This window comes from Melanotaenia boesemani, chromosome 18, assembly GCF_017639745.1.
Source record: "Melanotaenia boesemani isolate fMelBoe1 chromosome 18, fMelBoe1.pri, whole genome shotgun sequence".
In the NCBI taxonomy this organism is placed as follows: domain Eukaryota; kingdom Metazoa; phylum Chordata; class Actinopteri; order Atheriniformes; family Melanotaeniidae; genus Melanotaenia; species Melanotaenia boesemani.
Genome location: NC_055699.1, coordinates 9,447,634 through 9,460,385, shown reverse-complemented (window position 1 = coordinate 9,460,385; position 12,752 = coordinate 9,447,634). Strand labels below are relative to the sequence as shown.

General features: G+C 39.2%; 1 protein-coding gene across 2 annotated transcripts; it reads left to right on the top strand.

Annotated features, from left to right (window-relative positions):
- The first annotated feature begins 121 nt into the window (after window positions 1-121).
- Window positions 122-12,522, top strand: LOC121629094. Of its 2 annotated transcripts, none has more exons than XM_041968615.1 (11): window positions 122-229; window positions 1,071-1,344; window positions 1,718-2,215; window positions 3,326-3,523; window positions 3,802-4,137; window positions 4,440-4,486; window positions 4,637-4,743; window positions 4,819-4,962; window positions 8,002-8,118; window positions 10,211-10,480; window positions 10,956-12,522. In XM_041968615.1, the coding sequence occupies exons 2-11, from the start codon at window positions 1,199-1,201 to the stop codon at window positions 11,163-11,165; spliced, it is 2,073 nt and encodes a 690-aa protein (XP_041824549.1). In that variant the 5' UTR covers window positions 122-229; window positions 1,071-1,198; the 3' UTR covers window positions 11,166-12,522. The 2 variants fall into 2 exon arrangements, with proteins under 2 accessions (XP_041824549.1, XP_041824551.1); XM_041968617.1 differs by having other exon boundaries at window positions 135-469.
- The last annotated feature ends 230 nt before the right edge of the window (window positions 12,523-12,752 follow it).

Genomic DNA, 12,752 nt, shown 5'->3' with positions numbered 1-12,752 from the left:
TGGCTGTGCCTTAGTGATTAAACAGCAAACGATTAGTTTAAAGTGACTAATTGTGTTGTAAACGTTTAAACATGCACTCTTACACGAAGTTTCAATTTTCCGAGGAGCACCTGAACATTTAACACTGTCGTCGCACACGAGTATGACGTCATGCGCTCGGACCGAGCCGTGACCTGCTGCTCTGGCTAAGCTAGGGGTCTATACAAACAGATGTTCCGCAGCAAATACAGTAAATACCCTTCTTTTTTTATTAAAAATTCCATATCAAATTATAAGTGTGCAATTTTGAAGATAAATAACCACTGCGGCAGCAGATAATTTATTTAGCGGAGGTCACTCTGTAGTAGTGCTTATTTGTATTTTAAGTTTACCGCAGCTAGCTAGCTAAGCAGCTCACCAAAAGTGACACAAGTGCAGTAGCTTCATGATTTGAAGCTTTGAGAGTTGACTGCAGTTAAACTAAAACAAGGTTTGTCTGGTTATCATCGTTACAGTTTCTGATTGAATTGACAGTTAAGTTTGCCGCTGTCATTGTTAATGTTACTTCCTTGTGCGGATATTAACAATGGGGTGTTGCTTTCTCTTTTGACGAACATGTTTGATGTGGTAAAAACGATCAAATCGAATCAGGTTTGTTATGCTTGTAATCTGTGTTGCTGCTACATTATTATTTTATTTGATATACATAACAGCATGTTGTGTTGTGATATAAAACTGGTGTTTTAAGAAATTAAAATATCCAACCAAACACTGTGAGCCTTTAGTATTTGGATGTCTGTAGGGCAGCAATACATCAGACGACTATATTTAGTAAACATTATGTTCTTGTGACAGAATTTAAACTCTTTTTCACAACCCATTTTCACTATTGATATGCTATTAATAAGCCTATTATTATTATTTATTAATAAATTGTTATCCATCGCAATTTAAAGTCAAGAAATGCATTGTGATGTCAAATAACTTGTTTTTACATAGCAAATGTTTTACAAATTCAGTGATGTTAATCATTCTTCCTTTGGGTGTCTACAGTTTTTTCAAGATAACCATTATTGCTTTCTTGTTTACAGCTTGATCTTCTTCATCATGGACCCCTAAAAACGGCAGGCGTTAGCGACTCATCAGGTCGCTTGTGTTTGTTTTGAACCAGAGGCCACCATCCAGCTTGTCTGACCTCCCGGACAGAGGGAGCAAGCAGATGGGGAACTGTTGCTGTCGCCCTGAAAGTCCCTGTGGTAGTACAGAGGAAAGAAATGGTTTGCTGCAAGATGACTCAAAGGCCACATGCACTGGGGAAGCAGTAGTGGTTGGCGCTTGTGGTCCTGAAAGAGATGATGACATGAGGTATGATACTGGGGAAAACCAGGGAGAAAAATAAATTTTAACTCTTAAGTGCAATAACTTATTAGTATCAGAAGAATGTTAGACTGTCTGTGCTTGGTGAGTGTTTCTTAAGTCTACTAAATCTTTTGACCCATATGTTATGAAGCAAAGTTATCTTAAAAATGTATTTTCTCGAATACAAAGTAGGTACATCAGTAATCATTAAAATACCTCAGAGTAAATTAACAATCAAACTGCCCCCCCTTTGATTTGCATGGAACATGTTGTGTGGCAAAATCACATTTTGACTTGTTCTAAATTTATGTTCAGAAATAATTTGAGAGGTGACTTATAGTGTTCTGTGACGTTGCTCATGATGTGTTATTTCATTTAGGAGAGCTGAAAAGATGGCTGAGGTTGCACAGAGTTCTGAGAATGGAGAAGCAGAGCCTAGTAACACTCAGGGAAATGGACCCTTGCAGAGGGGAAGTATTCATGCAGCGGCGCCTTCTCCAAATAAACCATCTGAACTCAAAGAGAACTCCATCCAACCACAAAACAAAGAAAGAAAAGACATTTCTGGAGACAATGGACTAACTGAACATCTTAAATGCACTTTGAACTCCTCAGCTGATAGTGAGCTTGTAGCCTCAACTGCAGAACCAGCAGAAGAAGATAGGGCCTCAAACTCAACAGAGAACTCAACAGCGCATAATGGCGCTGAAGAAGAATGCGCCACATATGCCATCAGCACCGTAGCCAAACCATCAGGGGAGTTGACTCAAAATAATGAAGCGTTATCTGTGCCAAACACTCAGCTTGCTGCAGCAGCAGGTCAGGAAGCGTCCATCTCTGCGGTCAGTCAGGAGACAAACACACAGGCTATGAGCTGGTAAGTTACATGGGAACGGCTTATTCCATGAGGTTGAATGGGAATACAACCGTGGGAAAAATACACCCTCAGTTGAACAACAGATGACATATTTATTTAACAAAAAACTAAGCCATAATGCAGAAGCAGTGTGGAAAAACTAGGCAGAATTTAGAGGATGAGCAGCAGGGAGTTGCTATTAATCAAATGCATTTGATTAATTGATCATCAGTATGTGTGAGAACATTAATTGCCTGACAGCTAAAACTTGTCTTAAATTGGATTTTGCAACAGGACAGTGATCCCCAAACACAGCAGTAACAACAGAATCATTGAAAAAGAAAATAATCAAAGTATCAAAAGTCAATCCTGTCAAAGTGCAAACCTCAACCTGAAGAGTGAGCAAAATTTCCTCAAAATGTATGAGAGACTCTTAATAGATAAAGAGTTGTTACAGTTAAAATGAATCTACAAGCTATTGAATCACAGGTTGTCCCTAGTTTCACTCACTCCGCTTCTGCTGTTTGGCATTTTAATCTCAGATTGTATTCCTCAGTGTAAACTTGGTAGAATTGAAAGAGGGTATTCTTTCTTCATCATATGACAATGTGTCCTCAGTCATAATCAATACAAAGTTTAATTAAATGTATTGTGAAGCAGGCTTAATCTTATAGCAAATAGACACGTTGGATAAACAAGTTAAAGGTGAGGCATTGGAGAGATTTTTAGAGAAAATAGGGTTGAAATATTTTTATGAATGAAAAGAAATAAAAACAGATGAAAATATAAAGGATTAAGTAGGCTTGTTGAACTGTAAGGAGCAGGTGATATTTGCAAAATGATGTACTCAAAACTAAATTTGAGCATCTGCCAGGCTAAATGATCTGCTGTGTATTTTTTTAAACTTCACAGAGTCTAATAAAGTATGAATATTGGAATCACTTATTTATTTTTACTATTGCTACTGTTGATTTGATTTGTCAGGTATGAAATAGCATCTGTGAAATCTACATATCTATAAAATGTTGAGTGTCACAATATCATGTTTTGGCATAAAAATCTTGTGATCCTGTATTATTCACCTGCTGCACATTAGTTAGTAATATTTGTCTTTCTGGTTGCTTTGTACAGTACTCTGTCAGTCGATTCAGACCACAGAGGCTCTCCGTTGTGCAGACACGATGGTTCTGAAGGTCTTAACAGCCATGATGTCTCTCAGTCTTCCTCTGGATTGGAGCCCACAGGACTCGACCACAGTGTGCAGAAACAGGACTCTGCCAGTTCTGTCGGGGAGCCAGAAGCCACAGATTCAGCAGATGCAGACAACAGGTTAGAGAATAAAGTGTTTGTTACATCAAAACAAGGAGCTTGTTTACATAAACTGCATTCTTGTGTTTTTTTATATATTTTTATTGTGGCCACAAGGGGGGGGAAGTTACTGCTGGACTTGTCAGATGCTCATTTGATTTAGTTTAGGAACTTAACTTTTAATATAAGATATTATTTAAAATAAAGTTTTGCTGTAATAGATTTATCATATTAATTGAAGATGGTTGTAGTAAACATGAGTATGTATATAAAGAGACATATAAGCATTCTCTCCACAGCTTAAAATCAGATCAGGATGCAAATCCAGACACTGAGCATTCAAGTCCTGCAAGCCTACATGAGGTAACTTCCTTGGAGAAAGTCAAACAGGATGCTGTGGAGGAAACCATGCAGGAACTGCAAACTGAAGATGTGCCCAAAGCAGAGCAGGATGATGGATTGAAAAAGGAGGAAAACGTGGAGGGCGCTCCAACCAAGAGCGAAACTCCTCAGGCTGAGAAAGATGCCAAGATTCAGGAGGTGATTGGAAAACAGGATCAGATGGCAGGGAGCACAGATGCAACAGCTGATGCTGAACCTGCTAGTGAAGAGGAGGAAGATGATCTTGGAGACAGGTCTGTAAGGATCATTTAGTCCTATAAAGGATTTCAGCATGGCATTTAGTTGCTGTTTTTATCTATTGAAAGACTGAGTCAGAGAAAGTAATAAAGCTTTATTGTTTTATTATTTGAAAAAGATGCGTTTTATCTGTTTTTTTACTAATTACAACAGACGCACAAGTAGGTGGTTGTTTATTAAATGGAAGATTTTGATGAATTATCTCTACAGTGCTGAGAAATAGGATGATAGTAAAAGAAAACAGACCAACGTGTGTACTAGTTTCATGCATTAAATGTGTGTTTATGTTTCATTTTAGTGAAGAAGATCTGTACAGAGGAGCTGAGGAGTTGTCTGCGTCTCAAAGTAATGAACCATCAGACTTAGAAACCTAATGTTCTCAGTGGTTTCTTTACATTTATGCAAACAAACTGCACCAGAGATGTCAAGCTGCTACAGTATCAGTTTGTCTTGTCCTTTTGTTTTGTTGGTCGTAACAACTTTCTCTCCTTCCAGGTCTGAAAGTGGAGGACAGATGCAGTTTGTCTCCGGCGGTGGATATTCTGTTTTACAGTGAGAGAGAGTGGAAAGGAAATACTGCCAAAAGTGCTCTCATCAAAAAGGTTGGTACACGAAGAAAAGGTGTGTCAGATTGACATCACAGTTGTTTGATGTTTCTTCCTGTGGTGTTTCTCCAGGGTTATAAAGAGATGTCGAAGAGCTTCAGCAGTGTGAGGAGAGTCAGGGGGGACAACTACTGCGCCCTCAGAGCCACATTGTTCCAGGTGTTGTCCCAAAGTATCCAGTTACCTGGGTGGTTGCAAAAGGATGATATCACTATGGTAAGTGAAACCTAGTGTACATGGGTAATGGAAATGTTTAGTCTCAGAGTTTTATTCAAACTGGTGCATCTAGGGCTGGCCTGGCTGAGTGAGTAGAGTGGTCGTCTTGTAGCCTGATGGTTGCCGGTTCAATCCTCAGCCTGTCGAGCTCATGTCTAGTTGTCCCTGAGCCAGATATCAAATCCCAAATTGCTCCTGATGGGTCGTGGTTGAGCGCCTTGTATGGCAGCTTCCGCCATCAGTGTGTGAATGTGTGTGTGAATGTGATGTATATTGTAAAGCACTTTGGGTAAAAGTGCTATATAAATACAGACCATTTACCATTCTCATCCTTTTTGAGCCATTGCTGTCTTTCTAACATTCAAGTCACCTAACACCCCACCAACCTTTAGGGTGTATATCAATTTTGAAGCTGTTGTGCAATCAGAGCCGACAAAGTCATGATGTAATATGTTTTGTCCATTGTTTATATTTAACCATGGCTCACCTACTGAAAAAGTTACTGGAAAAAAAAATCTGATTTAGGACGACCCAGTAAGCAGACTGGATCTGATATGAACAATAGATTTGTCCTTTTCAGACAAAAAAAAAGAAAAGAAAGTCAGATATATGTAACAAAAAAGTTATATTTGTCTGCAGTGTTAATGTAGTTTAAGGGGCTTCTTAGAATATCTAAGAATATTAAGAGGAAATTTTCCATTTTGATGGTTTTTAAACATGGTCAATCACCACAGAAAAAAATTAAATGAACACACGAGTCTTTTTTTCCTCAGATAATGTTAAGTGCTTGCACTCCTTTTGTGGCTGTTTTACCTGTGCTTGATAGGCCGATCAGTGCGCATGTGTGCATGACTGCATGCAAGAATTACTTCTAATTAAAAAGTCCGGGACCCCCCGATTTAAGAATATATATATATATTTTTAAGTGAGCTCACTGAGCAAAGATTTTGAAAAGTTTATACATGATAATGTAATTAAAGCTTGATGCCACAACATTAGCTGCATGTCCCAGTCAGGGGTCCGGGGTGTATCCTCTTCTTCTGGGTGTGCTGCATTTGGTAAGGTAAAAACAGTTTTGAGGTCTGTTTGACTCAAAACTGTTTTTCAACTATAATGAAAATACCATCAAGCATCAGGCTGATAACGTGAACGTTTTACTTATGTGTTAAACGGCCTTTTTTTCCTCATAGAAGACCACATTAAAGAGAGTTATTCTCTCACAGAAGAAAGTACCCCTGACCAGCCTGAGTTTATCATGTGTTTTCCAGGCTCCAATGCAGTTCCGTTAAACTATCTAGACCCCACAGAGCAGAGATGTACAAACATACTGACCTTGTTTTGTTCTCTTTTTTTCCACGCTTGCTTCATTCTTCTGAACATCAGAGATTAACAGATAATCAGTTTGGTACAGGCGGTGGAACCACCATTTCCCAGTAGCATGTCTTCATTTGTACGTACAACACAGGACTTTCTAATGCAATTTATGTATTTTAATAGTTCTTTATTAAATCTCCACTGGTGGAAAATGGAAAAAAAGCACCATTTATACTCAAATCAAGGGAAAACATTTATCCCATATAGTATTGTTTTCAGGTTTGTAAGTTTAATAAACAAAATATATACGTCAAAGAAGTCATTTAATCAGGGTGTGACCTTACCCAAAGGTCTTTTATTAGCTGTCTATTCATTCGATGAAGGAAAATGCCACAACAAAGCGAACCATGATTAGCAGGTAGACGAGTCAACATCCTTCTTGGTAGACTCTGGTCTATGTTGGGCTCTAGTAGCCTTTATTCATCAGTAGCTTGACGGGAAAGAGGGTCAGAGAAAGTGGGGAATTGCATGAAGCAGAGGGACTCGAACCAGGGCTGGCTGCACTGAGGAGCTGTAGCCTTTGCTCAACCAGTTGAGCTAGACCAGGGGTGGCCAACATCCGTCCTCAAGAGCCACAATCCTGCAGGTTTTCCATGCATCCCTGCAACAACACACCTGACTCAAATTAAATGGATCCAACAGCCTATAAGGATCTGCACAATGACTCATTAGTTTGAGTCAGGTGTGTCAGTGCAGGGATGCATGGAAAACCTGCAGGATTGTGGCTCTCGAGGACCGACGAAGGCCACCCCTGAGCTAGACTCTGCCCATCTTTTATTTATACTGTAAATATGATAAGAATAAAAAAAATAAATAAGAACCCGTGTTTATACGAGAAAGGCTTACCAGTGTTTACTGTAGGTTTTTTTTTTTTTTGTAACTAGATAGGTGCTGATGTTACATTTATGTGTTCAGTCAGTCGTTTCTCTTATCTAGTCAATATACAGTTAAGCCACAGGCCACAGATGTTGGGAAGGACTCTATGAACGGTTGTTTCTGACTAATATATTTACATATTTTAAAAAATAGAACTAACAAAGTAGTAAATTTTTTCAAACATGACCTAAATGTACTGACTGACTATCATATTTTAACTGAGCTGGTTTCTCTGGCAACAGAGAACACCTTTGCTAGTGTCATCAGTCATGTGCAGCTTGAAACTCCCCATTTAGAATAATTACATAAGAGTAAAACACAGACAGTAAAGAATTGCCTCCCGAGCTGTTTTTCTTATATACAAAACTTTTAGACTTTGGAGATATGAACAGATTACATAACTGAAGACAGCCTGACTGAGCATATTGCTGTTTAAATACATACAGAAATGTGGTTGACCAGACCAGCACTGCAAGTTCATAGTTGAGAAAAAACACCAACTCCTTGTTTTCTCTAACATCTTTATGTGCTGCCTGCTACAGCGCCCCCTACCAAATCTTGTGTAACACCCTTGCCTTTGACCGGAGATTGAAATCATTTACCCACTTGACTACAAAACTGCTGTGCAAACCTTGAATGTGCCAATTTAAAAGTAATGTTTATATTGTATACAAGCATCCTCGTGAAAAATAAAAAACAGAGGAATTAGTTCCAGCACTGGCTATGCTGTAATCTTCAGTGACTCAATTATTTTTAATATAATTGATGTTTTACGTTTTTTGTTTACAGCTGCCAGAGCAACTGGAGGCACAGGAAGGGCTAATGAGCCAGTGGGGATTTCCTGGAGATGGCGCAGGAGATGCCACCCAGCAGCTGAAAGGCTACATGGAACTTCTCCGAAATACGGTAACGGCTGCAAATCTGCTGAGTCATAGAGTGGGTTTATGAGTAAACCACAACAGGGTATTGATATTCCTCAGCTGAGATATTTGACTGTGATTGTTGCCGTATGTCAAAGGGAGGTAGTTTACTAAAGGCTGCACGACTTGTTTTTTTTGTTTTGTTTTTTTTTTTTCTTCTGGCTCATTAACTCAGCCTGGTAAATCTCAGAGGATTTGCAGGGATGGACAGACCCTCAGAAGAGCTGTTTGAACAGATAAAAGCACAGTGGCTCTTTACAGTAACAGTTTGAGGCCCAGGGCAGAATTTATAGTCCATCACTTCCACTGGTAGGTTGAGGATTTCTGGGGCCTCATGCATAAAAGTGTGCATAGCAAAGCAGATTACAGGTGGCGTTTGTAGGGAAAAAAGAAAATGCAACGCACAAAAGCTTTCAGATTTATAAAAGCATGCGCACGCACGTCCTACATTTATAAAACTGAATCAAATCTAAAGCGGTCGCACGTGAGGGAGTGCCTTGCCACGCCCACATGGTGGCTATAAAAGGTCAGGTGAAAGCTGATAATAAATATTCATCATATAATTTCCATCATGGCTTGAGAGAGGAAAAAAAGGAAGAAGCAGATTTTTTTTCAGAATATGAGACAGAGATCCTGATGGACCATGTTGGAAAACGTAAAAAGGTTTAATTGGTGGGCACGGCGTGGGCATTACTTGTGTCAGAAAGGCAGAATAGTGGCAGCAGTTGGCAGATGCTGCCATCTGACACGCCAGAGGCATCCGATGTTGCAGCTGGATATCTCAGTCAGTAGGGCATCCGTCTGCCATGCGGGAGATCGAAGTTTGATTCCCACAGGGGTGAATATTAACACCTTCCAGTTAGGGCCTTAGGCAGGACGCTACAGCCCACAGTAAATCGTTTTAGAGAAAAGCGTCTGCTAAATGACAGTAATGATGCCGGTAATGTAGTCTTTTGTTTTAATGTATAAAATAAATATGTACAGATACATCTGAGATTGGTAGCAGTTTATTTAGTGTTAAATAATATTTCTTTATAGTTCCTGGGTGTTCCAGGTGTGTCGTGTACTCAGAGTGCATAGGGATACAATCACCACTATAAACAATGTGGCCAAGGAGTTGCGGGAAATAGACTGTCTTGACAGAAATTGGGACAACAATTAGAAAAGGACTGTTATACATAAATAAAGGAAATCCACCTCTTGTGTGTTTCATAATTGTTGCATCACTTCCAGACCTCCAGTCTGCATCCCACTCTGCTGGGTCTTAGAATGAATGACCCAAGCTTACTTGTACTGTACTAACTGGTACATGTTTGCTCTCCACCTCATCATTTCCTTGAAATTATTCTGTACTGTGGTGTCGCAGTTTCCCGTTTTCCCAGATTTAGTAATAGAGTTTCTCTGGAGGAAGGAACATTCTCCCGCCAAGTTTATAAATCCCAAAATTTGACTGCATTTGGCATACGGCGGTTTTTGTACCTACGCCAGCTTTATAAATGAGGCTCCTGGTGTTTACTGCAGACTTTCTAAAAGTCAGACCTCTGTTGTTTTATTAGCTGCATGCTGGGTTTGTGCATGGCTTTTAGGACTATGATGTGCCACTGGCCTGTGCTGTGCTAGTGAAGTGCACTAATGTGTGTACGTTTATACAGGGAAAAAAAAACACCCTTGAATAAAATATCTGCTTGGTATATTAAACTGTGTTGACAGAAGATGTAGTATGCATAGACACAAAGAAAGCTTAGTTTCTTAACCAAATATTTGCCCTTTATGTAAAAAAAACATATCAGTAACTGATGACAGATAAAGAAATAATGGTTCTTTGTGAGCAAAGACAAATGACAGCAGAGAGTCAAATATGTTGCTTTTGTCGGATGAAACATTGTGTAACTGCTGCAACACTGGACAAAGACTTATGACTAATAAATACAGTGTATTCTCCTTTTTAGTTGATGCAATTTGCTGAATTTCTCTAAAATCCAGTGTGGATATTATAATAAACCATCCTGACTTTTAATCTGCTGTCATCAAGTTGTTGCTTTATCTAAATGACCTGTGTTTCTCTGATTTGTCTCCAGTGGCAGGCAGCAGCAGACTGCTCCTCTGCTGCCGAGCAGCAGCAGCTGTGTGAGCAAGTTTTCCAGGGCGGAGAAGAGGAGCTTGGGCTGCTGGAGGCGCTCAAACTTCTGATGCTGGACAGAGCGGTGGAGCTGCACAGCCGCATGCAGGGAGGAGGAGATGTCCCTCTCTTCTGCTGGCTGCTGTTTGCTCGGGATTCATCCGACTGTCCACGTTCCTTCCTCTCCAACCACCTCAGGCATGTTGGCCTCAGTGCTGGGCTGGAGCAGGTAGGAGAAAGAAACTGGGCATTTTTTTTGTTTGTTAACTTAATAGCTTTGTTGTAAATGAACTATTGGAAAGTAACTAGTAGGATTTTTTTTTGCTTCTCTGAATCCAGCAGTAATTTTTGCTTGAGTAAACCACTGAGCAGCAAACATAGAAGTTAATGCAAGATGTCATGAGATGGGTGTAACATTTTTATTATCTTGGACCTGAACAGCCAAACATGCTGATGCTTGTGAGGTTTTTGAGTTGTTGTTCTTCATCATCAGCCCTGGAGGAAAGGAGGTTTCAGGAAGGATGAGCTGATTTGTTATTCTCAGGATATTAATTAAAGCTTTTACAGGCACTGCTTCTGTAAAGACACTCCACCCATAATTATTATATTTGTGCACAGCTGATGAAACATCACTGTTTGAGTAGACTGCAGGAGTTCCTCTAAAACTGTACAATTATCCCCATACTTTGTGTCTGTCTGTGCAGGTGGAGATGTTCCTGCTTGGCTATGCCCTGCAGTGCACCATTCAAGTTTACAGATTATACAAGGTGGACACGGAGGAGTTTGTCACCTACTACCCAGATGACCATAAGGATGAGTGGCAGTCCGTGTGCCTCGTCACAGAAGATGACCGCCACTACAATGTGCCAGTTATGGAAGCTGCAGAGCCGCAAAAAATGCTCACCTCCAGCTGATTGCGGCTGCAGAGAAACCTCCTGCCACACAAACGCTCCTCAGGTCAATGAAGATAGATTTATGCCAATTAAAGGAATAGTTTTGGGAAATATGCTTGTTAGCATGCTTTTGAATTAAGCCTAATTTAAGATCAAATCAAAGCGTGTAACAAATTAGCTTAGCTATAAAAATCTAAAAGTAAAGGAGAGCAACTTTACAGGCTTTGTTCTCAGGTAGAAAATCCAGCTGTCATCATTTCTAAAACTGGATGATTAAGTTAAATCTTGTTTCGTAGTCGGTTCGAAACCAAGTATTAATGTTGGTGGCTCTTTTGTATTTCCAGGCAGTGTGCTTTTCAAGGATTGAATGCTGAGGGTGCGAGGAGGTGGTATCAAACTAGCTTTATGATTACTTAGTTTAAATGTCAGGATCTATTAGTACTTTATCCTCTCCTTTTCATTACAAACTATTTTCTAGCTGTGTGTGTTAAGCAGGTAACAAATTAAATATGACAAAAAAGAGAACTTCAGAAAATTGGGAAAAAATGTTGAGGTAGTTTTCACAGTTTTTGGTAAAAGAATGAATTTGTTTGCATAAATGCCACAAAAATAGTTCAAATTATTGGGGCGAATTAAACAACAACAACAAAAAAGAGACTAATTTCCTGTTTGTAGTCTTTATGGTAAGACACACTAATATTCTCCTTTCTGTGGCAACCCGTGGCTAAATAAGCATATGTCCCAAAATGCCAACATATTCCTTTGAAAATATGCTGATTTGAGACCCGTACAAGATGTGGTTCATGTGCTCTTGTACACACTGTACTGTATAGTTTTCTACTTATGTGTACATATCATTTAGATCCAGATAAGTTTACTGGGTGTCATTTTGAATCTCAGAATGAAGGGAAAAGAAGAAAAAAAAACTAAATTTCCTCAACAATCTTTTTGTTTGACATTGCTCCACTCAGATCACAGTGGAGCTAACAGCAGCAAAAAGAGAATTATGTTTACACTGGAATCTGGGCACTTTTGTATATTTATTGCTTTTTGTTATTGTAAAAAAAAAAAAGTGTAATAAGTGAAATGGCTCAATTAGTCAATGAAGGGTTTGAAATTTTATCAGGTGAAAACACCAGATGAGGATCAGGAGACTTGAAAGATTAATAGAAGCCTGTGTGTCAGAAGTGAGTTTTAATGTGTGTGAGTGTGTGTTTGCAGATGTGTGTTAAACTCAAGTAACATGTTGCCTTTAACCAAGCTGTTCTGAAGAAAAAATGTGCCAACTTTGCTGCAGAAACTGGCAAAAGCTTCAACCACCAGCCACTGGAATTATTAGAAAAAAAAGCTCGCTTGGTCCTCCATGTTGCCTTAGAAATAATGCACAATACAACTGAATGATGGTAATTTGTGATAAAAGGCTATTCCTTAACTTAATTTCAGAGCAGGTGCTGGGGAAAACATTGATTATGCCAGTTGCAGGAATGTTCTTGCACTGTCAATTTTGAAAGGAATTTGAATAAAATGGAAATTTCTGGAAATGTTTTGACTTTTTTTTTTTATACATATTGTGAACATTTATTGTTAACGTTTTAAAAAATCTGCAGT

Coding starts and splice junctions, on each gene's coding strand:
- LOC121629094 (XM_041968615.1), top strand. CDS start 1,199: ATGGGGAACTGTTGCTGTCGCCCTGAAAGTCCCTGTGGTAGTACAGAG. Junction 2,216..3,325: donor AACACACAGGCTATGAGCTG/GTAAGTTACATG, acceptor TGCTTTGTACAG/TACTCTGTCAGTCGATTCAG. Junction 4,744..4,818: donor AAAGTGCTCTCATCAAAAAG/GTTGGTACACGA, acceptor GTGTTTCTCCAG/GGTTATAAAGAGATGTCGAA.